The 25,624-nt window shown below is 38.0% G+C and overlaps 2 protein-coding genes across 2 annotated transcripts in view; both read left to right on the top strand.

Moving 5' to 3' along the window:
- Positions 1-6,968, top strand: part of Nup155 (nucleoporin 155) — a 52,182-nt gene extending 45,214 nt beyond the window's left edge. Inside the window, exons 30-35 of the mRNA XM_090332030.1 lie at positions 1,428-1,541; positions 2,883-3,003; positions 3,520-3,630; positions 4,576-4,712; positions 5,643-5,749; positions 6,763-6,968. Coding sequence (XP_090188156.1) covers positions 1,428-1,541; positions 2,883-3,003; positions 3,520-3,630; positions 4,576-4,712; positions 5,643-5,749; positions 6,763-6,901 — 729 coding nt within the window. The 3' untranslated portion in view covers positions 6,902-6,968. The remainder of the gene's footprint in view (positions 1-1,427; positions 1,542-2,882; positions 3,004-3,519; positions 3,631-4,575; positions 4,713-5,642; positions 5,750-6,762) is intronic.
- A 4,776-nt stretch (positions 6,969-11,744) lies between these two features.
- Positions 11,745-25,624, top strand: part of Cplane1 (ciliogenesis and planar polarity effector complex subunit 1) — an 85,999-nt gene continuing 72,119 nt past the window's right edge. The window contains exons 1-10 of the mRNA XM_090332031.1: positions 11,745-11,870; positions 13,378-13,513; positions 13,621-13,740; positions 14,909-15,141; positions 16,126-16,232; positions 18,902-19,058; positions 20,172-20,275; positions 21,454-21,636; positions 24,707-24,956; positions 25,332-25,487. Coding sequence (XP_090188157.1) covers positions 11,790-11,870; positions 13,378-13,513; positions 13,621-13,740; positions 14,909-15,141; positions 16,126-16,232; positions 18,902-19,058; positions 20,172-20,275; positions 21,454-21,636; positions 24,707-24,956; positions 25,332-25,487 — 1,527 coding nt within the window. The 5' untranslated portion in view covers positions 11,745-11,789. The remainder of the gene's footprint in view (positions 11,871-13,377; positions 13,514-13,620; positions 13,741-14,908; positions 15,142-16,125; positions 16,233-18,901; positions 19,059-20,171; positions 20,276-21,453; positions 21,637-24,706; positions 24,957-25,331; positions 25,488-25,624) is intronic.

The raw sequence follows: 25,624 nt of genomic DNA on the forward strand, positions 1-25,624 counted from the left end.
CTTTTTTATCTTTTATAAATACCGACTAGGTTTATAGAAATTAGAATTATTAATTTTAATCACTTCTATTTTCATGTTTATCAGTCTTAAGAGATTTTAAGGAAGCTAGATGTGATGACTTTCACCTGTTTGCACTTGGAACATAAAGTCAGGAGAATCATGGTGGTCCATTCAGGCTAGCATGAACTATATACCAAGAGACCCTGTCTCAAAAAGCAAAAAAACATTTTAAGGATACCAGTATATATGACATACAGACATTTTAACTCCCAACTGTTTACATAGCTAGTAGTTATGTCATCACCATTTACTCCAGGAGTATGTATGGAGTAAGCTAAAGTGCTTTAATGAATTGACTAAAAATTTAAATTGTATAAAAGCTTATTTATCGTTTAACAAAGTCAAGTTGGTATTCTTTTTTTTTTTTTTTTGGTGGGTCCTGGATCTTGAACTCAGTCTGGACCCTGTCCCTGAGCACTTCAGCTCAGGACTACCACCCTACCTCTGTGCCTGGGTACTGTCCTTGAACTCCTCAGCTCAAGGCTACCGTCCTACCCTGAACCAAGCCATACTTCCTGTTTTTAAGAGGTATATCTTGAAATTGGAGATAAGAGTCTCTGGTCCTTTGGTGCCTGGGTTGGCTTTGAACCTTGATCCTCAAATCTCATCCTCCTAAGTAGCTAGGATTACAGGCATGAACCACTGGCCGGCTTTAAGTTGATGTTCTTGATTGACTTTCCATCACTTGGATCAATAAAACACAAGTTCTTGTTTGTGCTACTTCAAAATTAGAATCCTATGGGGTGCCTGTGGCTCAGGCCTGTCATCCTAGCTATTTAGGAGGCTGAGATCTAAGGATCATGGTTCAGAACCAACCCGAGCAGGAAAATCCATGAGACTCTTAACTCCAGTTAGCCACCAGAAAACCAAAAGTGGTGCTGTGACTCAAGTGTTAGAGCGCTAGCCTTAAGCTGAAGAGCTAAAGGGCGGCATTCAGATCCAGAGTTAAAGTACCTCATGAAAAAAAACAAAAACAAAAGCATCAGAATCCTGACATGAAATACTTTGCTTCCACCATTACTTCTCCCTCTCTCTCCCCTCCCCCCCTTTCTCTCTCTCTCTCGTCCTGCAGCTTGAATTTGATGCCTGAACACTAAGTCCAGTGTAGACATTTGTTTGGCTATAGTCATGGGAAACACTGGCATTAGTGACCAGCAAAGTTTTCTTCTATAGAACATTTCCTGTAACATTTATTATATTGTGATAAGGGATCTTGTGATGACAGTGTTTTACAGGAGACATCTGTATCCATACATTATTTTAATTTCAGTAAATTTAAATTTGGTTGCTAGATGTCATTTCTTCAAGTACCTGTCATAAAGTATCTATCAAAGAAATTAAGATGCCTGGTTTTCTGCCCACTCTAGGTTGCTAGGATACAACTTCAAATACAAGAAACGCTACAAAAGCAATATTCCCATCATTCTTCTGTGCAAGATGCAGTTTCTCAACTGGATTCTGAGCTAATGGATATAACTAAGGTGATTTTTTTTTTAAAGTGCAATTATATAATGGGTTACCTTATTTCTCAAAATTACATGCTTTACATTTACCTTTTTGGTTGCTGTTGTTGTTGGCTGTTAGGGTCTGGGTGCTTTCCATGAATTCTTTTGCTCAAGGCTAGTGCTTTTCCATTTAAAGCCTTATGCCACCTCTAGTTTTTAAGTGGTTGATTAGAGATAAGAATCTCATGCAAGTTTTATGCTCAGGCTGGCTTCAAAGCAAGATCTTCAGATCTCAGCCTCCTTAGTAGCTAGGATTGCAACCTGAGCCATCTGCACCAGGCTATTTATGCTTTTATATCATAGAAAAGATTTAATTTAGCTATTAAAAAAAAATCCTGGGTGCCAGTGGTCTCTCTTTCTCTTCTTGTACTGTAGGTAAATCAAGTGAATCCAATCTTAATACAAGATTTGGAGCTTTAAACTTAATATAGAGGTATATAGTGAAACACTGAAAGATTCAGGCATGAGCAGTCTTCTGAATAGAACTCCTGTTACACAGCAAGTAAGAGCAATAATTGAGAAACAAAATTACATCAATTCAAAAGCTTCAAAGGAAGCAATTAACCACAATCAAAAGACAATCCAAAGATATGGAAAATATTTTTGGTAGCTATTCAACAGATAAAGGAACTATATGCAGAATATACAAAGAGCTCAAAAACTAAACACCAAAAGCATAAAATCCAGTTTTTAAATGGATTGAATACGAGTTCTTAGAAGAAGAAGTATAAATGGCTATTAGGACTTGAAGAAATGTGTAACGTTTGTAGCATAAAGGAAATGGAAATGAAAACTATATATTAGATTCCATCTCATCCCAGTCAAAATGACACTTGTCAAGAAGACAAACATGCTGGTGAAGATGTGGGGTAGAAGGTACTTCCATCTCTCTTGAGCATATAACCAAATGAGTGTAAGTCCACATACAGGAAGGATTCCAGCACAACCGTGGTTAGTGTGATCTTTGCAAAGCTGTGGAATCAGTCTAGCCACATGGTAATTGAAATCAGTTCATAAAGATATATTTCTGAGTACATTCATTCACAAGGAAACATAAAATATCATTTGTAGGAACGTGAATGAGACTAAAGAAGACCGTGTTGATCAGGAAAATTAAAGCAAAGTAAATATATGTTTTTATTTATATGTGAAATGTAAATCTAAAATGATAATGAGGAGACATGAGTATAGCATAAAGGATATTCAACGTTATATATAGAGCGTTGAATATGTTGTTCTTTTTAAATATGAAGGTGTGCTTTCTCTCTAAACAGTTAACTCTGGTTGAATGTTTAATTTTCGTATTTCCTTCCACAGCTTTATGGGGAGTTTGCTGACCCATTTAAACTTGCAGAGTGTAAACTTGCAATAATTCATTGTGCTGGATATTCAGATCCCATATTGGTGCAGACACTTTGGCAAGATATCATTGAGAAAGGTAAAGTGCTTAATTCTAGATCAATTAACATATATTATTTAATGACTTTCTAAAAGAATATTAGTAGTAGCATATATTGCTAACACTTGTGAAAACAGTGTCTTAATAAAAAAAAGTAAGCAGAAGGCATCTGCATTTATTGGAAAGATGATTATACCAAAAGTAACCCCATAAATACTTATGGGTGAAAGCTGGGCACAGTGGCTCACACCTGTAATCCTAGCTACTCAGGAGGTTGAGATCTGAGGATCAAGGTTCAAAGCCAGGCCAGGCATAAAAGGACCTGAGACTCTTATCTCCAGTTATCCTGTAGAAAATGGGAAGTTGGGTGTGGCTCAAGGGTAGGACCGTGGCCTTGAGCTGAAGAGTTCAGGGACAGTGCCCAGGCCAGAGTTCAAGCCCCATTACCCACCAAAAATAAATAAATTTAGGGATGCAAACCTGAAAACAATAGCAATATAAATATTTTACATTGAAAATAATTTGTGATTTTACTAACATTTCATTTTCTTACAGAATTGAATGATAGTGTAACACTGAGTTCACCAGATAGAATGCATGCTCTTAGTCTCAAGATTGTCCTCCTTGGCAAAATTTATGCTGGGACTCCTCGTTTCTTTCCTTTGGGTAAGTAGCCACCCAAGATGTAGACGTGTTTTATTTTCTATTTTGATAATTGGATAATTTTTCTCCATTGAAAAGTAGTAATAATCTTTTCTGTGAAAGAAGAGTTTTGTTGTGTTTATTTAGCTCAGAAGTTTTAGTTCTGTCTTCACTGAAAGGAAAACCCCTGGAGAATAGCATAATTTACCAAATGTAAAACTAGTTTCTACTAGTTTTCCAAGTTAATTTATCTATTTGAGGTTTGTGTTGAGTGATAAACTAAGTAACTATGCTGTCGATAACTTAATATAATGGCTGATGTTTTCAGTCATGGGTAATTAGTGATTGGTTCATCTATTCTCTATTACATTGAGTTAGACTTGTAGGTCTATTACCACAATTTAATTTGAGGATGATTTTTTTTATTCCAAAATGAAATTCTTTACTCTTTGTCTCTTCCCATTCCCTTTCACCCTCTAGCCATAGGCAATCTCTAATCTTTGTCTTGTGCTTATACCACCTGTTCTGGTGCACATCTTGACATTCTTTCTGTTTGAGGTGCTGAGGACTGAACCCAGTGCCTTGTGCATACTAAATGTGTACTTTGCCATCATCCTGTAACTAACCCCAGCTCCCAAAAATGGTTTTGAAGTTGAGTTTAATATGTCCAGGAGTTTGGCCTAGTGGTAGAGTGCTTGCCTAGCATGCACGAAGACCTGGGTTTGATTCTTCAGTACCACATACATAGCAAAAAGCTGGAAGTGGTACTGTGGCTCAAGTGGTAGAGTTCTAGCCTTGAGAAAACCCAAGGATGGTGCTCAGGCCCTGAGTTCAGTCCCCATGACTGGCAAAAAAAAAAAAAAAAAAAAAAAAAAGATTTCCTCCTCCAAACTACTCCATTACAAATAAGACATCTTTTAGTATCAAGAGTTAAAAAAAAATCAAATTTTTGTTCTTTCCCTTTCCTAGATTTTATTATACAGTTTTTAGAACAGCAGGTTTGTACTCTGAACTGGGATGTGGGCTTTGTTATACAGACCATGAATGAAACTGGAGTGCCATTACCTCGCCTACTAGAAGTGTATGATCAACTGTTCAAATCACGGGTAAGGAAATCATTAAATACGGTCAAATTAGTTTCTCTAAAAACTTCTGTAGATACAGTCAGTGTGAGGTATCTTGGTTACATGTTTGTAGATATCTAAATAGTTTGACAGATATTTACTGTATTGGTCAAGTATTAGAAATTATATATAAGGATTTTAAACTAGTGAGTTGTTCTGGCATTTATCATCATTAAATAAAATGCTAACATTTTTATATTAATAATCCTAACTATATATACTTGCTCTTTGTAGAATAGGCTAACCAAAGATATGGATTCATCTACTATAGTAAGAATTGTCAAGGCTGGGGGCATAGGGCAAGCTGTAGAGTGTTAGCCTAGCCATCATGAATCTATGATTTCAAATATCAATGCCATGAAAGAAAAAAAGAGAATTGTTAGCTGTTAGGTTTTTTTCATTGTTAAGGATCAAATTTAGTGTTTTGCCCCAAGATTGGATTATATCCCAAGTCCATTTACTTTAAGAACAAAATAACACTAGGTTTGTTCCAAATAACCTCAATGAAAACATCAAGTATATTGAATTATATTGAAAGCTTAAAACTTGATTTAATTGGACTATTGGATTTTTTAGTAGCATCGTACGGTGGTACTACTCTTCTTTCTCTTACTATTTTTACTCTTTGCTGTTGATTTTAGTTTTTATTTTCCTTGGACTATGTTGCCATGTAGTCTGCATTGTCCTAGAACAAAGTATGTTTCTGCTCTCAGCCATCTGAGGATTTGGATCACAGACATATGCCATATATTCAGTTTGTAGTGTCCTTTTCAAAGCTCTTTTTTTTTTGGAGGTGGGACAGGTATACAGTACTGGGGCTTGAACACAGGCATTCTAGTATTTGAGCCATACCAGCTTTTGATATTTAATTGGAGATAAGAGTCTCAAGAACATATTTTTTTTTCTTTGTAGGATCCATTCTGGAACAGAGTGAAAAAACCATTGCATCTTTTGGATTGTATCCATGTACTTTTAACAAAATATGTGGAGAATCCTAGCCACGTTGTTAATTATGAGAGGTAACTATTGTATTCTTCAAAAGCCTCGAATGTTTCTGGTAAATAACCTGGGTAATGAATTTCGAGAGACTATTGGAATATACAGGAGTCATTAACAAAAACTATTTAGATGACATCCATCTGCATGTATGAAAGGTGGATTTTTCAATCATTGTCCTAAGTTCTTTGTATAAGTGAACATTATTAAGTAGTTAGAAATTTCTTGTCAGGCACCAGTGGCTCACACTATATTCTGGAGTTAGTTATTAGTTATTCTGGAGGTTGAGGTATGAAAATCACAGTTAAGAGTAGGCCCAGGAAGAAACTGTTAGACTCTTTTCTCTAGTTAACCACCAAGAAAACCAGAAGCTGAGCTGTGGCTTAGGTAGTAGAGCAGTTAGTTGGCTTGAGCAGAAAAGCTCAAGGATAGTGCCCAAGCCCTGAGTTCAAGCCCCAGAACAAATACACATACACACATAGATTTTGCATTGAATTTATGACCTAGGATTAAAATATTTCAATTATGTCTTAATGATTTCATTGCTCTTTTAAGGATTATTCTTTTGGAAAAGCCAAAAGAATGTAAATAAGTGAATATTAAATAGAATCGTCATTGTAATCATCAAATAGAAAAATGGTTACATCTGGGGCTGGGAGTTTGGCCTAGTGGTTAAAGTGCTTGCCTTGCATGCATGAAGACCTGGGTTCGATTCCTTGGTACCACATATGTAGAAAAAAGCTAGAAGTGGTGCTGAGGCTCAAGTGGTAGAGCTCTAGCCTTGAGAAAGTCCAAGGACAGTGCTCAGGCCCTGAGCTCAAGCCCAGGACTGGCAAAAAAAAAAAAAAATAAAATAAAAATGGTTACATGGTAATTGACATCAGATCAGTTTCTCTGTTTTCAAGTATTTGCTATTTAGTCATATAATCCTGGAGTTTTTATGGGACTATAAGAGTATCAGAAGTTGGGGAAAAGTCCTCTGGAAGGAAATGTTTCTAAATATATGGATATTGAATAGGTGTCTTTTCCTTTACAGGAGAAGATTTACACATCTATGCCTGGATGCTGTTTGTGGGTATTTGGTTGAACTTCAATCAATGAGTTCTTCAGCAACAGTACAAGCTATTACTGGGAATTTTAAATCCCTTCAAGCAAAATTAGAGCGGCTTCATTAATTATTGTAGTGCTTTTTTATCCATAAACTTCGGCCTGTAAAATAAAAGCTTAGCTGGGTCCAGATAATCAGGTGTTCTATATCTAAGAATTTAGGTATAATTTTAATAGAAATATGTTCTTAAAAAGTGGCTAATATCTACAAACAGCACACTGCCAGAAAGATTTTTAATGCCTACTTTTTTTTTTTTTTAATAGTAATTAGTTTGGGCTGAGGTTATAGTTCAGTGCCCTTGGTTCAGTGTCTAGCACCATACCCACACACACCAAAAGAAATGGTTGAAGAAACAACTGAGATAACATCACATATGATCTTAAGACAGGAAGGAGCAGGTGATAAACTTAGAACTAGTGTTCTATATCCTGAAAAACATATACAAGGAGATACCATTTTCTGCTATGTGTACCTACATCTTTATTGATCTTTTGACAACTGTTTCCATCAGCACTCTGGTTCTTAAGAGTGCATTTCAAGCTCCCCCCCGTCATAATCATCACTTGGAAATTCATTTAAAAAATCTTACCTTCTAGGCCCTGATGGCTCCTGCCTGTGATTCTAGCCCAGGATCTCAGGAGACAGAGATTTGAGTTCAAAGCCAGCTAGGGCAAGAACGTTCATGAGACTCCTATCTCCAATTAAGCATCAGGAAAGTCAGATGTGGTGCTGTATTTCAAAATGTAGTGTTCTAGCTTTGAGCAAAATAGCTCAGGGGCAACACTGAGGAGTTTAAGCCCTAGGACTGGAACAACAACAAAAATATTGTCACCTCAAACCTTCTGAATAAAAAGCTTTGGTGTGAGGTCCACTTTTCTGTGTTTCTAACAACCCCTCCAGGAGAGCCTAGTGCATGGCAGGTTTGAAAACCACTGCATAGTCAGGTCCATCTTTTGTAGTTTATGGATTGAGTTCCTGTATGGTCTTTTCCATGTCAGTAACCACAGTACCTTGAGTTTTATCCAAATGCACAAAGTGAAAAGCACAATGCTGGTGTTTGTGATGCAGAGAATTGAACCTAGTAAGCATGCCATTGCTGAGTTATAACACTATCCCTTCAATTTATCTTTAACAACTTGGAATAATTAAACCAAGTGATTCACAGGAATAGCAAGAACAAGTGAGGGAGAGAATGAAAGTAACTAGGGCTAACAAAAGGAAAAACAGAATCTACTTTTATTTTTTATGCTATTGGTTGTATTATGTTTTTTTTATTATGTCCCTGGGTGCATGTCTGAAAGTTTCAAAAATACATTTGGGGAATATTTTTGCTCACTTTTATCCTTCCCTAAGATTATCCGATTGCCCCTACATTTTTTTCTCTTAGCTCATGTATAATCTTCTGTTGTTTAATAGAATGTCAAAATATTATTCATTTGGTATGACTACCTCGTTTCTCTTTTTTATTTTAAGTTTAGGTTTTTTAAGTATGAAATGAATGTATGCTATGGATCGTTGGTTTTGTATTTGAAATTGTCACATATACTCAAAATGAAGATCTTGCTTAAATGCTATAATTTATTATGTGCGTCTGTTTCTGCTAGAAACACATATCCAGGTTGTTCTGATATTTACACACCAATAGTTTACAATGTTCAAGGTACATATTGGTGGGGTGGGGTGGAGTCTTTTCTTTTGTGGTACTGGGAATTGAACCCAGAACACTGCACTTACAAGGCAAGCATTTTGCCACTGAGCTACAGCCTAGGCCTTGGAGGAGATGTAAGTCAAGTCAGGCACCCCCGGCTCAGATGGAGCTACTCAGGAGACTGAGATCTGAAAATTGACATTTGAAACTAGCCTGCACAGACCAATCTGAGGGACTTGGACCTCCAGTTAAATCCCCCCAAAACAGAAGGGGAGCTGTAGCTCCCAGAGGGCTGTCCTTGAGCACAAAAGCCTAAGGGACAGCACCCAGGCCCTGAGTTCAAGCCCCAATCCTAGCATGCATACACACACTGTCAGTTAACACTACATTCACCATGTTAGAGTTAATTTGCTGCTTGCGCTTGGTTGGCCCCTGGTCAGTTCCACCCAGCTGACCTAGAACTAGGGTCACAAATGGGCATGTCTAGGGTCATATTTGGCCCAGAAAAGCAGTTTTGGTGTACTTGACTGTTCCCCACTCACCTCTTGGAATCTGCTACTTTTCCCCCCTCCGGTGTTTAAACTCGGGTCCTTGTGCCCGCCATGCTCTGCGCTGTCCTTTAAGGTGTTAATTTTTCAAACTGGTTGCTTCTTGCCTGGGACGACCTGGACCACATTCTTCCCGTTTCCCCTTCCAGCATGGAGAGGCGGAGGAAAGGATGAAGAGAGAGGAGGAGGGGAGGTGGCGGGTGGAGGAGGAGGAGAAAGAGGGATCCTGGAGACTCCAGTGAGGACGAGAAGGGAGAGTGAGGGGATGGGGTGGAGGGTGGAGGGAGGGACGGGAGGGGGCGCAGGGGGGGTGCGAGGTGGGGGGGAGGCGGGGAGGAGGGGAGGCTGCCTAGCCCCGCCCCGCCCCGCCCCGCGCGGTCTCCAGGACGCAGCCTCGCGTCAGGGCGGGCGCCTGGCCGCGGCGTCTGGCCCAGTTTCCCACCGCGCCGCCCGCGTCGCTCTCCGCGCCGGACCCCGGACCTCCCCGCGCCGGCGGAGGTAACCCCCGACTCCGTTCCCCGCCTCTCTCCCCGTCCCCCCGCCGCCGCCTGCCCTGCACGGCCCGTCTCCCCCTCTTCGCGCTCTGTCTCCGCGCCCCGTACCCCGCCGGCCCCACGGCCGAGGCCTGGCGCGTCCCTCCGGGCCCGGGCCTCCCGTACCAGGCCCGGGGCGCCGCGCACAGCGGCCGCCTCCGCCGCGGGGACCGCGGAAAGGAGCCCGGGGTCCCCCCACCGGGTCCCTCGCCACGGGAGCACCCCATGCTGGAGCCTAGTGGGGGGTGAAGTGAGCGCTGAGACAAACTTGAACGAGTCCTTGAAGTGCATCGTGGATTTGTTCTAAAGTAGAGGTGGTACTGCCCCTTCTCCTCGAACTGCTGCAGGCGGCGCTGTGTGATTGTCGTCCCTTCATTCCTCTTTGTTGTGTGACGTTTGTCACCAGTCCAGTAGCATCGGGTCTTCAGAGCCAGTGGAATGTACAGCAGAATCGACCTTGCATCCCCTGCCGGTCCCGGGCAGCTCTGCCCTTCCATCTGGAAGCAGTTAGGTGCTATTTTATCCTTTACGACTCAATTGAAAAACCTGTTATGTCTGCAGCATCTTCAACCAAATCCCTGGTTAACGAGACTGTTACCACCGATTAAGAGGCCAGATGTGGAGGTGTGGCTTGAGCAAAAAAAAAAAAAAAAGTCAGGTGAGAGCATGAGTGCCTGGGTTCAAACCCCCGGTTACCAGCATGAAAGGGAGAACGACAGAGAGGAGAATGATTTCTGTGCCTCTTCACGGTTGGGCTCCAGGATGGGTGCTCGTGCTTCCAAGATTCTTCCAACAACACCCTGATCTGCTCTGACGCTGCACGTGTACTCCTCGGGGCTCCCTGCTGGAGTATCTTTTCCACTCTTATTTGACTCTAACTACAACCACCCTTCACAGTCGGTGGCCAGGCTTTCTAGGTATCTCTCAGTGCATCTTAAGATTTCATCAGGTCCGTGGCTGTCTGTGTGCATACACATGCACACTTGTTTTAAGGCTTGAATTCGGGAGGCTCTGGTATCATCCCTGAGGTTTTTTTGCTCAAGGCTAGTGCTTTTATTAAGCACATTTCTATTTTAAAATTTTCTTTTGAGCATAAATGTACTATTTTTAAATTTTTTTATTGTCAGGGTAGTGTATAGAACGGCTTCAGTTACACTCACCAGACAATAGGCACATTACTTCTCACACATTGATACCCCTTCTCATGTCTTTGTTCCCATTTCCCTCCACCCACCCCCCACTGTAGATTTTTTTTTTAATTGTAGATAAAAGTCACACTTTCCTGTTCATGCTGGCTTTGAAGCTTGAAGTGTTATCCTCAGATCTCAGCCTCCTGGGTAACTAGGTTTATAGGTGAGAAAGCCAGCAGTGATACCTCACCAGATTTCACTTATATGTGCTCATTTGGACATTTTCATAATTTAGGCTGAGGGTAGGGTGACTGTTTTTTGTTTGTTTGTTTGCCAGTCCTAGAGCTTGAACTCAGGGCTTGAGCATTGTCCTTGGGCTTTCTCAAGGCTAGAGATCTACCACTTGAGCCACAGCACCACCTCTGTCTTTTTCTATGTATGTGGTACTGAGGAATCGAACCCGGATCTTCATGCATGCTAGGCAAGCACTCTACCACTAGGCTACACTTCCAGGTCCAGGCTGGATGACTGTTTATATGGTTATTGAGTCTTCATAAATATTACTCTAGGAGCAGGGTAAAAACTGAATTACCTTTTATAATTTACCTTTTGAAAATGTGTAGCATTACCTTGATTGCACTATCTTGGTCAAAATAGTCACAAAATCTGGCCCAGCTTCAAAGCAGGAGGCAGAAACCCCAGTACCAAATGGGAGAAGTATCAAAGTCACACACAATGCCTCTGAGATAAGAGAAGGTCTGACTACAGAGAAAGGCAAACCACATGGAAACTTGATGATTGTGATCCTTCTTAGATTTATCTTCATTGTCTGAAAGGTAACTTGCAAATACACTTTATCTTCATTGTCTGAAAGGTAACTTGCAAATACACTTCACCTAAGTGGTTCAGATATAAGATGCAATTATCAACTTTTTAACTTACAGTTGATTTGAATTGTTGACAAAGTAATTTTTATATTTATGAATTAATTATAACTATTATTCATAATCATTAAAATGCATGGTAAAGATTATTATTATTATTTTCAGCATGATCTTATGGTTTGGCTTAATTCATCATTGATCACTTTCCAAGTATGGAAATAAGATTAGAAATTTTGACATCAACAAGTATCAAACAGAAAAAACCCTGGCCAAGAATTTCCTGGTTGGGACAGGTGAGAGTTACTTTATTTGTACCCATTTAATATACATTACATGTGTATTTTTTTTTCTGTAAAATTGAGGTATACATCATATTTTGAAAGATTACTGCCTCCTAAACAGGTTCTTTTCTTTTGTTTTTCTGATGTGTTTAAATTATAATGAAGAAGTCAGCTTTTCTACAAAGTTTTAGTTTAGTTTAGAAGAAAGTTTTTAACTTTCAAAAAATTTTTATTTTCATTTTGTGTAAATAGTTTGAGATGGCACATGTTAAAGCAGAATATTTAATCTTCTGAACTTCTAGAATAGTCAGTGAAATACTGCGTTCTATTGTCACATAAATTCCATTATATGTATGTATACATACATATACATAATGTATATATCCACATATGCGATTATACGTGCCTATTTGTAACATAAATAAATGTTATATGCATGTATGTGTACATATTTTATATGATCCATTTGCTTGTTGAAGGATAGCTGGAGGTTCTCATAACTTTGCTGTTGGCAGTAGTGAACATGGGTACCAAGTGACTTTACTGTCTCCTGACTTGTAATCTTTTAGATAAATGCCCAGGAATGGTGCTTCTGGATCATAGAGTAGTTCTGTGTTTAGTTTTTTTCAAGGATTTCCAAACTGCCTTCCATAGTAGTTATGCTAGTTTGCATTCCTGCCAACAGTGTGATGGGGGCCTCTTTTTCCTCAAATCACTGATAGCACTTGTTTGAATTCTTGAGATGGAGACTCAAGAGTTATTTGATTTGCATTTCACTGCCTGCTGTTTCTAGGATCCAACTGATCAAAGTGTTTATGAATTTCCAAAGACATATTCATGATGGTCAAAGGAAATAATGTATAAACTCTTTCTCATTCTGTTAATAGTAAGAGATTACACATTAAGATAACCTATTTGGGATAGATAAATTGGAAGACATGCTTATAATGTTTAATTTTAAAGAGAGGCTGGGAGCGTAGCCTAGGAGTAGAGTGCTTGTCTAGCATGCATGAACCCCTGGGTTTGATTCCTCAGTACCACATACAAAGAAAAAAGCCAGAAGTGATGCTGTGGCTCGAGTGGTAGAGCACTAGACTTGAGGAAAGCCCACAGACAGTACCTAGACCCTGAGTTCAAGCGCCAGGACTAGAAAAAAAAAATAAAAGAAAAAAGAAAGCTAAACATAAACCATTTGACTACCTCACTTAATAATTCTAAAGCGGTATTTATTTCTTTTTGGTTTTGGAACTAGAACCCAGACATGCTTGGCAAGCACTCTACAGTTGAGTAATACTTCCAGCCTTCAGGTTTTAGAAAGGATGACAAGTTTTTTGTTTTGTTTTTGTTTGTTTTTTTGAATGACAAGTTTAAGATACTGTAGGATATCACCTGACTGTGATATAAATTTTTCTTAAACTTTATTTTGTTTTCCTTTCTGCCATAATTTAATCAAGAGATTGAATTAACTTCTGGGATCACTGAAGTCATTTACATGTCATTTACATGTCTTTTCTCATAGGCAAATGAAGCTGTTTTTCTTTTGGATGATAAATTCATAAATGAAATTAATTTGGTATCTGGAAGAACAAAAAAGAAGATTCCTAGTCTACAGCCCTTTTTGAAGGACATTTTTGTCCTGTCAACATCCAGTAATGGTTAAGTAATATTTGTATTTTCAAAAGACTAGATAAGTGAGTTTTTAATAATTTAGGGTGATGGTAAGGGAGATTCAGGTTAAGAATTACATTTATTTTTTTAACAGATGCCTGGCTGGTTGGAGTGCTCACTACAGGGGAGCTTTTCCTTTGGAACAAGGATGAAGATTGGTTGAAAACTATACAAGTAACTGAAAAGCCTAAAGAAGTAATTAAAGCTACAGTAGGTAGGCAATTTTGGTTTAAATTGGATTGTATGGGAAAAACAGAAGGAAAATAGGATGAAATATTTTCCTGTGACTGTTTTGAAAATGTAGTTCTGTACATGGGTCAGTATATATTTTTATGTTTTAAGTTTTTTTTGTTGGTTGTGGAGCTTGAACTCTGGGCCTGGGCGTTGTCCCTAAGCTGTTCAGCTCAAGGCCACCATCCTATCCCTTGAGCCACAGTGCCACTTCCTGTTTTCTAGTGGTTAACTGGAGCTAAGAGTTCCAGAAACTTTAGTGCCTGGGCTGGCTTTGAACCTCGGTCCTCATATCTCAGCCTCAAGTAGCTAAGATTACAGGCGTGAGCCACCGCACCTGCTGGGGTTTTTTTGTTTGTTTGTTTTGTTTTGTTTTTTTGTTGTTTTGATCTGTGATACTTAGGTTCAATGTGAAGAAGAAAAGTCCGGTATGCCTAGCGCTGCTATAGTAACAATTAGTTTCTAATGTTGAATAATGAATATTTGATAGGTGTTAATGTTATTGTACTTTTTTAAACTTTACTTTTTTTTTTTTTTTTTTTTTTTTTTTTGCCAGTTGGGGATTGGACTCAGGGCCTGAGCACTGTCCTTGGGCTTTCTCAAGGCTAATGCTCTACCACTTGAGCCTCAGCACCACTTCTGGCTTTTTTTCTTTGTATGTGGTACTGAGGAACTGAACCTGGGTCTTTATGCATGCTAGGCAAGCACTCTACCACTAGACTACACTTCCAAACTCCTGGCCCAAACTTTACTTTTTATTAGTATATATTAGTTGTGGTATTTCCATACATGCTACTGTGTGCTCTGATCAAATTTACACCTTCTGTCACTTTCCTTCAACTTTTCTCATTCCTCTTCTTAAAACAATTTTAGCAGATTTTACAGTTCTATTTTCATAAATATATATAAAGTACTTTGAACATTTTTACCTCCTTTTTTCTTTCTTTTACCCTTCTTGTTCCCATTCATATTAATTCCAGCAGAACCTAGTTTACATTTCTGTAATTCATTTATTTGTACTTTTAATTTACTAGTAGCACCTCGGTTTTGACAGTCTGAATGATAGCATAATTTGGGCTTTTTTTTATTGCAACAATATGCTTTCTTGAGAGAATTCAGACTTTAAAGAATTAATTTTCTTATTTTCTTAGAAAACTCTTCAAGATTGTACTTGTATGTATCTGGAAATGGGGAAAGAGTTCTCTTGGTAACATGTTCTGGAAGCATATTTCTTTGGGAATATTTGGAGTCAAAGAACATCTTCTCTTCAAAAAGCCTCTCACTAGTGGGTCAGTGGTTCCAGATCATGCCAGAAGAAGCATTTCTTTTACCTTCTACTGAAGATAAAGAGGCTGTGGTGAATGCTGTTTTTATAAAAAATGAGGTAAAATCCAAATGAAACAGAATGTGGTAGAAGATGAGGTCCTGGGCTCTAAATTGACTCTTTTTGGAAAGCTGCTTAATGAAGGGTTTAGTGGCATAGTTCTATGTCCCTAATCCCTACTACTTGTTGCAATAGTTATAAATTTACTGTATTGAAAAGATACTGTATTGTGACATATTTAAAGAAAATATTAAAAGTAGTTTGACAGTAGCACTTATTTTCCTTTTCCTTCACTTAAAAGATAATTTGTTTTGTAACTTATTAACTTATAACTGGTGGTATTTAATAATAGAAATAATATATTCATTAATTGGGAATGAAATATTAAAAGTACTGCATGGTAATTTGTAGGGGCCAACAGCTATTGCCTACCTTGCTTTTGTTTGGAGATTACATTTTGGAGCTCTGTTATTAGCTGCATTAGGGTAGTGTACAATATAAATAATATAAAACTATAAAAGGAGAGAGAAATAACTATGTTTCTTTTTCAGTTATAGCCACAGTAAATGATAGAGCATCCTTCCTTTTTTTTTTTTGCCAGTCCTGGGCTTGAACTCAGGGCCTGAGCAATATCTTTGGACTTTCTCAAGGCCAGATGTCTACCACTTGAGCCTCAGCACCACTTCCAGCTTTTTTCTATGTATGTGGTACCAGTGAATTGAACCTGGATCCTCGTGCATGTTGGTCAAGCACTCTATTACAAGGCCAAACCCCTGGCCCAATAGAGCATCCTTTTAAAATAACTTAGGGCCGGGAGTGTGGCCTAGTGGTAGCATGCTTGCCTCCCATGCACAAAGCTATGGGTTCGATTCCTAAGTACCATGTACACAGAAAAAGCAGGAAGTGGCACTGTGGTTCAAGTGGCAGAATGCTAGCTTTGAACAAAATGTGAAAGGAAAGTACTTAGGCCCTGAGAAATATATTTTATATATTGGTTTTCTTTCAAATTAATTTTATACCGAAGCATGTTAACTTTATCTACAGTTATTAGGAGACTGCTGCCTGTGTTCGTTTACTTTTTATTCTGGGGAATGCCTGAAGTTAACATTTCTAGCGATTTGGTGGCATGAGAATGTATTTACACCTATAAGGTGAGGTAAATGTTTTGTTCTCCCTAATTTCTATCCCTCTTAAAACATTAAATCAAGGAAAGTATAGTAGTGATATCACTCAGGAAGGAGACTGTGCAGGAAGATAGAGTTCAAAGTCATCCTGGACTACATAGAGTTTGGACCATCCTGGACTATAGCAAGATCCTGTCTCAAAAACAAAAACAGGCCAGGTGCCAGGCTCATGTCTGTCATACTTGCTAGTGAAGACATTTGGCCATGGAGAATTGAGATGTGAAGCCAGCTGAGGCAGAGACTAGTTCTCAAGAACTTATTTATCCAATTAACCAGCAAAAATCAGAGCTTGAGGTATGGTTCAAGTGATAGAGTACTAGCCAGCAAGCAAGCTGGCTGAGGCCTTTGATTTCAAGTACAAATACCAGGTTCCTGGTGGTGCCCCTCCTCCCACCAAAGTAAGTGGGAAGTGTGGCTTATGCAGTGGACACCAGTCCAGTACTGAAAAAAAATGCTATTATCTTTTGGCCATGTATACTTTCAATTTTTTTTTTTTTTTTTGCCAGTCCTGGGCTTGGGCTCAGGGCCTGAGCACTGTCCTTGGACTTTCTCAAGGCTAGAGCTCTACCACTTGAGCCTCAGCACCACTTCCAGCTTTTTTCTATGTATGTGGTACCAAGGAATCGAACCTGGGTCTTCATGCATGCTAGGCAAGCACTTTAACCACTAGGCCAAACTCTCGGCCCCTACTTTCAATTTTTTAAATGCTGCTTTTATGAATTTTAGTTCTTGAGGCTCTATAGATTCTTTTTTCTGAAATTTCATTTAAAATGTTTAATGTAGAAGGTTTGCTCATGGCTAGTGCTCTTCCAGTTCAGCCTGACTCCACTTCTGGCCATTTGTCAAATGGAACAGACAAGTCCATGAAATTCTTTATTTCCAATCAACCAGCAAAAGGCCAAGAGAGAGGTAATGGCTGAAATAAAGAATTTTCATGGATTCATCTGTTCCAACTACCATCTGGCTTTGACCTACTGTTCTCAGATCTCAGACTGGAGCCATTGACTTCAGGCTTAAGAAAAGAAAAAAAAAAATTTGGTTGGTTGGGTGGGGCTTGAACTCCACCTTGAAGCTGTCCCTGAGCTCTTCAGCTCAAGGCTCCTGCTCTATCTCTTTGAGCCACAGCACCATGTCTGGTTTTCAGATGGTTAATTGGAGAGAAGAGACCCATAGGCTTTCATGCCTGAGCTGGCTTTGAACTGCAACCCTCAGATCTCAGCCTCCTGAATGGTTAGGATTACAGGCTTTTGAGCTACCAGCACCCAGAAAAACACATACTACTTGTCATATACATGTAGTACTAGTGTTTCCTGGTTTTTTTTTAATTGATTTTAAATTTGCTTGATTCTCAGTGAATACATATTTAAAACATTTATTATTATTTACTAAATAGTACAGCTATAAATTCAAAAACATTGTAAATCACAGGAACAGATATATTCTATGATATTACCAAGAATGCTATTTGAAGATTATGTGATTTCAGAAGTTTTCCAATGCTATTTTAAAAATTGGGAATAACTGAATTAAAATAGTAGAGACTTCATAAAAAAAAAAAGTGTTTTTTTTTTTTTTGTTTTTTTTTTTTGTGGATCATGGGGCTTGATCTCGCCTGGGTCTTGTCCCTGAGCTCTTCAGCTCAATGTTACTACCCTACCTCTGGTCCCGTTTGTTATCTCTGAGCTCTTCAGCTCAAGTCTACCACCTTACCCTTGAGCTAAGCCCCATTTCCCAGTTTTCTACAGGTTAATTGGAGATAAGAGTCTCAGGTCCTTTTGTGCCTGGGCTGGCTTGATCCTCAGATCTCAGCCTCCTGAGTAGCTAGGATTATAGGCGTGAGCCACCATGCCTGGTTAAGAATTTTATTTTTTATTGCCAATGGTATTGAAGACGATTTATATAAAATAAAAAGAACAAACCTTTTCTCTGTTAAGTTTGAGACAGGGTATGTCACACAGGCTGGCCACAAACTTATGCTCCTCCTGAGTGAAAATGAATAAATTTTAAAGATACAGTTAAGTAGACTGTGGTAATATATATATATAGAGAGAGAGATAGATAGATAGATAGATAGATATGTATATGTAATAATATATGCCTATCACTCATGAAATGTAGTAAATTGACACAGTCTAAAGAGTTCTCACTCTGCTGTTTTTTCACAATTTTGTCACCATATATTATTTATACCAAATAACAGTGGTTTTTTTCCCTGTTTTTCCCTCTTGTTTCTCTTCCGTTTCCCTCTTGCTGTGAATTTTTCTCCCTCTCCCTCTTTTTTCTTTCTTTTATTTTTCTTCTTCCCCTACCCCCCTCTTTCTCCCTCTGCCTTTTCCTTCCTCCCTCTCTACTGGGGATTAAAACCAGAGCCTAGTCTCTTAAGTATAAAAGTGTCTCTGGGAATTTAGGTGTACCTTTTAATTTTTTTCTATAAACTGTATCTATTTCAATGTTACTATATGAGTTGGGCTCAGTGTGTTATGTGTAGGAAATTGGGAAGCTAAGACAGGAATATTGAGCCCAGTAGTTCTAGGGCAACCTGAGCAACATAGCAAGACCTCATCTTAGAAACAAATGAATAATAATACAGAAGGGAAAATTATAATACTTTTTATTTTCAATTATTGCTTTCTTAGTTCATTGCCATTCCACGTTCATTGGGCACAACGAGACTGTCTTCTTTGTAATCTGAATCCTAAATGTGAACCAGTAAAGTCAAGAGGAGCTCTGGTTTCTGCCTTTTCAAAAGATGGCCTTACCCTTGCAGTAACTTTAAATCAGAAAGACCCAAAGGTCAGTAAATAGGATCTGTCATGGGAAGGAATCCAGGAAAGAAGGAATTTATTCCCATTTTGAGATTTCATTTTTTCCTGAAGGTAGTTTTCTTTTATTGTTCTTGATGGTATTTTTATGTTCTTTTATTTGGCTTTTTAGTACACTGGGGGTTGTTAAAGTTATTTTAATTAGCCGCCATAATGTCTAGATGCTGGTCTTGAAAAAGGAAGAGAAATCCTGGCTGGCAGTGCAGGCCTGTAATTCTAGCACTCAGGAGGCTAATGAAAGCCAGTCAGGAGGTCAGCCTGGCTTTTATAGTGCCTAGTGATGACAAGGCCAGTGTGGGCTACATAGTAACAATATTCTTAATAATGATAATTTTTAAAAAGTAAAAAAGAGGACTGGGAGTGTAGCCAAGTGGTAGAGTGCTTACCTAGCATGCATGAAGACCCAGGTCTGATTCCTGGTACCACATACACAGACAAAAAGCCAGAAGTGGTGCTGTGGCTTAGGTGATAGAGCTCTAGCTTGAGAAAGCCCAAGGACAGTGCGCAGGCCCTGAGTTCCAGCCCCCGGACTGGCAAAATAAATAAATAAAAAAGAGGGCCAAGTGCTGGTAGCTACTTGGAAGGCTGAGATCTGAAAAAAAAAAAAAAAAGCCAGCCCAGGGAAGAAAGTCCATGAGAATCTTATGTCCAGTAAACTACTCAGAAAAAGCCAAAAGTGGCACTGTGGCTCAAGTGATAGAGTACTAGCAAAAAAACCACAGGGACACTGCCCAGGCCCAGAGTTCAAGCTCTAGGTAAAGGAGGAATCAGAGCCAGGTACAATAGAACATAGTGTGTATTATTTCAGCTGGTTGGGAAGAAAAAGCAGTAGGACCACAAGTCTGAGGCTGTCTTGAACAATTTAGTGAAGAGAAACAAAGCATAGAAATAACCATGGGAAATGAGGTACTTCAGGTGCAGTAGGGAAAAACAAAAGAGCTGCAGAGCTAAAGGGGTCAACATTGACCGGTTGGAGAAGATTCTCTATATACTTTACTAATATAATAAAAAGTCTCTGGGAATGTTGTAAGTAATGTTACAGTAAAATTTTAATGACCTTGTAGGGTTTTTTTTTTCCTCCTAGGCAACTCAGGTATTATTTATAAATACAGTGAATTTTGTTACTCTCTGTGGAAGTCTTAAAGGATGTAGCAATAAGAATCCCATGGTGCCAGCTACGCTTCTCAGGTATGAAATCCTGTATTTCTGAGTAGTATTTTTATTTTCCATTACTTAAGAAATCTATGGCTTTAATAGGTTTGTAAATATCACTTAGATAAAGAATACAGCTTAATGCTAGCACTTGTGCTTGGTGAATCCTAAAAGTTACTTTCTACCAAGAAAACCTTCAATACTCTAAGAAAGGACTTAGGATATGAGACAGATTATATATATATTTTTTTCTTTCTCTTTTTATGTTTGTGGGAAAGAGGAGAGATAGGATTTTCTTACATAGCTGATGTTGGCCTTGAATTTGAAAATTCTCCAGTCTCAGCCTCCCAAGTGCTAGAGTTACATTCCATCTTTTTGTTACTTTTATATCTCTTTAGGAAAAATGGAATCAGGAATAAGTAGAGCTTCATTGTACAGACCAAAATGAACAGGTCTAGGCCTGCATAGGAAACACATGTCCTCAGGAGAAGGACGGGATAGGGATGAATAGCAGCACTGGTGTTAGGAGCGGCAAAGTAGGATCCATATAAGATTAGATAATGTAAAGATCATCTTTGCAGGACAGGGTACCTCATACTTGTAATCCTAGCTACTGAAATGTCTGGAGAATAATGATTCAAGTCCTCTCACAGGCAGAAAAACTTGTTAGATTTTTTATCTTGAAAATAACCCAACAAAAAGTTGAACTGGAGGTATGGCTCAAGTAGTAGAAGACCAACTTAGAAAGCACAAGGTCCTGGGTTGAAAGCATAGTACCATAAAATAAAAGAAGTTATTAACAGTGACAGCTTTGGAAGAAGCACCTGCTCTTTAGTAGGACTCCAGCAAGCTTCTGAGAGAACAGACATGGTTTTAAACCTGTTAATGGATCTTGATTGTGAAGTCTTGAAGGATTACAATTTATTCTAATTAAAATGTGAATGACAAAACAGTTCAACTCAGACAGTATTTTCATTTCTGAATTGCTTAAAAATATAAAGACATTGTTTTGTAGTAGCTATGTATGCATAAAATTCATGTAATGTCTGTAACTGTTGCCTACTACCCTTATTTCATTGTGACAACCTTATACATGTATATAATACAGGCTGCTGTCCGCTTTTGAAGTGTTTCAACCTTGCTTGAAATAGTTTATTATAAATTGTCAAAAGAGATTGTAGAATCTTTCCTAACATGTCTCTTGCCCTTTCTAGGTCCTATTGGGTAGGCGACATCAGCTGGACACACAATAGTCTTTTTCTGGCTTGTGTGTTAAAACGTGGTTCCCTGGTTGTATTAACTTGCCTAGGTGAATTGCTAACATTAGTTACATTCGGTTGCTCTATAGAACTCGGACCAGCAGAATTTATTCCTCTTCATCCACTAATTACATATAGGTGAGACATTTGAATTGCTTTAGTTTATTCACAGAAGAAACTCTCTCTTGAGATACTGCTGTTACTATGTTTTAAACATATTGTCTGTCAAATTATCTTTTTCTTTCTTTGGGTCTATCACCTCAATATTTGTGCTTCTTATTTATAGTTTTCTTCTATTTCTTTATGTGGCTTAATCCTGGTGAAAATTTGCCATTGTAACTATGTAAGTATAAGCTATTTGAATATTCAGTAGTGCTAAATATTCTTTAGAAAAAAATATCAGGGCCGAGAGTTTGGCTTAGTCATGGAATCCTTGCCTAGCATGCATGAAGTCCCAGGTTTGATTTCTCAGTACCACATACACAGAAAAAGCCAGAAGTAGTGCTGTGGTTCCAGTGGCAGAGTTCTAACCTTGAGAATGCCCATGGACGTGCCCTGAGTTCAAGCCCCAGGGCTGGCAAAAATTAGAAAAAGATGATAAAATATGATTTGACATTTACTCTTATAAATGATGACCCTTTAAATAAGTTAATTACTCAAAACTAACCTGAATCATGGATTTAACCTTTTTCCAAAGGGCAAAAGTTGTTGCTAATGGATAGATGACTTTAGAATTTACCACGTTGTAATTTTAAATTGCAAGATGAGATACCAGTTTGGCTTTGAAGCCAGTCATACTAAGAGTCAAATACGTTTTGTTTTTTTTTTAACCTATAACTTGTGTGAGAGTCAAATACTGTTTTTCTGTCTATAACTTGTATGTATGAGTTAATTCTTTGAGTTTCTATTTGTTTTTCTTGTGAAATGAGTTCGACAGTAAGTGTCTTTTAGGGTTGAGGGAATTATGTAAAATATTACATAATTATAAATCATTAAGCATAGTTCTAACTTAAAGTATGTGATCAGGTATTTTTTAGTATTGGTGTTGATTTTCTTGTATGTAGCTAGACATGAATAGAAAGCTATTTTTAGGACAAAATAGGCCAAAGAAACAAAGGATGTTGTGTCTTTGTTAATGATAAATTCCTTTGTAAAGTAAAAGTATTTTTTCCACTGGCTACCGGTAGCTCACACCTATAATCCTAGCTACTCAGGAGTCTGCGATCTAAGGATTGTGATTCAAAGCCAGTGCATTCAGTCAGATCTGACAGACTATTCAGTTAACCACCAGCAAGCTGGAAGTAAAGCTGTGGCTCAAGTGATAGAATGATATCCTTGAGCAAAAAAGCTAAAGAACAGCAACAGCACCCAAGCCCTGAGTTCAAGCCTCAGTAACGGCATAAATACACACACACACACACACACACACACACACACACACACACAATTTTTTTCCTTATATTCTATAGTCCAATTAATATATATCAGAATTACTTTACATTCTTCTCTACTAGTATTTTAGAGACTTTCAATATTAATTGTTTTTGTCTAATTACAGAACTAATAAGATATTGTTAATTTAAAAAAAAATCATGTTATATTAGCCAGGCAGGCTGCAGTGGCACCCAAGTTCTCAGTTCAAACTTCAGGACTGGCACACACAGACTCCAAAAATCACGTTATAAGACTAAGTAGTCTAGAAAAAGAGTCATAATCCTGTTCTCAGATATGATCATGAGCATTTGAGTGTATTGCTGGGCACCAATGGTTCATGCCTATAGGCTAATGATCATGGTTCAAATCAGCCCAGGTAGGAAAGTCTGTTATATCCAGGTAGGATAGAGTGTTCTGTCCAATCATCCATATGTCCTTGGGCTCTCTCAAGGCTAGAGCTCTACCACTTGAGCCACAGCAACACTTCCAGCTTTTTCTATGTATGTGGTACCAAGGAATCAAACCTAGGTCTTTGTGCACGCTAGGCAAGCACTCTACCACTAGGCCAAACTTCTGGCCCTAGTTTGTACATTTTATAATTAACCAATCTCCTATTGTTCATCATTTGATTAATACAAAATTCTGTATTTGAATTATCTGCAACTTATTTGTATTTATTTTATTGCAGTTTTAGTGATTGAATTCAGTACTCGCACTCTACCACTGAGCTACATCTCCTGCCCAAAGTCTATATTTGAACAGTTTTCTAAGTAGAAAAAGTTACAATATATTTTGATGGTTCATCTCTGTGAATATGTATAAAGCCTCATACTTACCAAGCAGTCATATTAAGTAATCAGCATCATAACTATACATATATATATCATATCTGTACTTACAAAAGTATAATGTATAAGTATACCTATATGTAAATATATATAAATATATAAATATAATTATATATAAGTATATCTATCTATATAGAAACTTACTCAAATCTAATTTTAAACTGATAAAATTTTATCCACTACCATTTTTATCCACCTCCATTCTCTCTGAAGTTTCCCTGAAGTTTTGGTCATGGAGATTGAACTCTGGGCCTGGGCATTGTTCTGGAGCTCTTCAGCTCAAGCTACTGCTCTATCACTTTGAATCACAGCACCACTTCTGGTTTCCTGGTGCTTAATTGGAGATTAGAGTCTCTGGGACTTTCATGCCCAGACTGGCTTTGAACCTCAATCCTCACATCTCATCCTCCTGAGTAGCTGACACCTGACTTGAAGTTTCTTCCTAGTTTCTTTTCTTTCTCCTCTTTAATAGCAATTATGCTGATAGCTCATACTTATATTCCTATAAGTATAAACACATGTTAACATTTCTATAAGTATATTTAAACATATATTAACAGCAAAGTGAACTATTTAACTTCTTACTATAAAAATGACTGCCTTCATTCTTTTATGAAATATGTATAGCATACAAATAAAACAATATTATATTTCCCTGGCATATATATGCATATATATATACATATGCATGCGTGCATGCATGCTTACAAATAAAACAGTATTATATTTTCCTGGCATATATATGCATATATATACATGTGCACACATGTATGTATGTATGTATGTAGGTTTACACACTTAATGTTTTAGATATGTTTCACATCATTCTGTAACATTTTTATTTATCTTTTTCTTTGGAATAATATTATTGCTTCCTTTAGGATTTTTCTCTTACTGATTCTTATATTTTCATGTTTGTTTATTAGACCACAGCAGTTTACATTTCAAGATTCAAATAATCCTGTTGACTCATCAGTTTCTGATAGTGACCCTCTGAGACAGAGATTTTCTATAAACGCACACTCACGTTTACCCTACCTCATTGTTTCTGATGGATATATGATTACAACCCTTCGCTTTCTTGATAACCTGTCTCCATCCTTGCTCATGAGATCACTGTTACTTGATTCAACCCAGAGGCTTGAGAAAATATATGAGAGTGTGACATCATCTAAGGTATGTGGCTTTTGATTATCATTGGCAAAAAATTGCCTTCCTATTCCTTTCAAAGTTAAAACATCTGGGAGTTTAGCCTAGTTGTAGAGTGCTTGTCTAGCATGCACGAAGACCCGGGTTCAATTCCTTGGTACCATATACATAGAAGAAGAAAGCTGGAAGTGGTGCTGAGGGTGGTAGAGCTCTATCCTTGAGAAAATCCAAGGACAGTGCTCAGGCCCTGAGCTCAAGCCCAGGTCTGGCAAAAAAAAAAAAAAAAGTTAAAACTAGACTGACAATAAATATCCTTTCATTATATACAGAAAACTGAACTTTTTGCTTGTAATAGACTTACAAAATGTTGCTCTGAAAAATCTTTTATCTTTTCCTCCATAGCCAAAAAGCAAAGGGCTGAATTTACGATCACTGGATTCCCTAAGGTCCAGTTTGCTAAAACACCAAGGAATTGAAAACCCAATTGATTCTGCTATTCCAAGATTTTTGCTGGCTGAAGAAACAATGAAATTACATGAAAAAACAGCAGACTCTCAGGTACTTAATAAGTTGAATATTGGCCTTCTTCTAAGAAACACATTTTTTTCTCTTGTTAAAGGGAAGAGAGAGTTAAGAACACCAGTGATTCTGTGAATAAGGCTTAATTGGTACTATTATTTTTTTCCCCCCTCATG

This window comes from Megascapheus bottae, chromosome 4 (assembly GCF_031878675.1).
Source record: "Megascapheus bottae isolate mThoBot1 chromosome 4, mThoBot2.hap1, whole genome shotgun sequence".
NCBI lineage: Eukaryota > Metazoa > Chordata > Mammalia > Rodentia > Geomyidae > Megascapheus > Megascapheus bottae.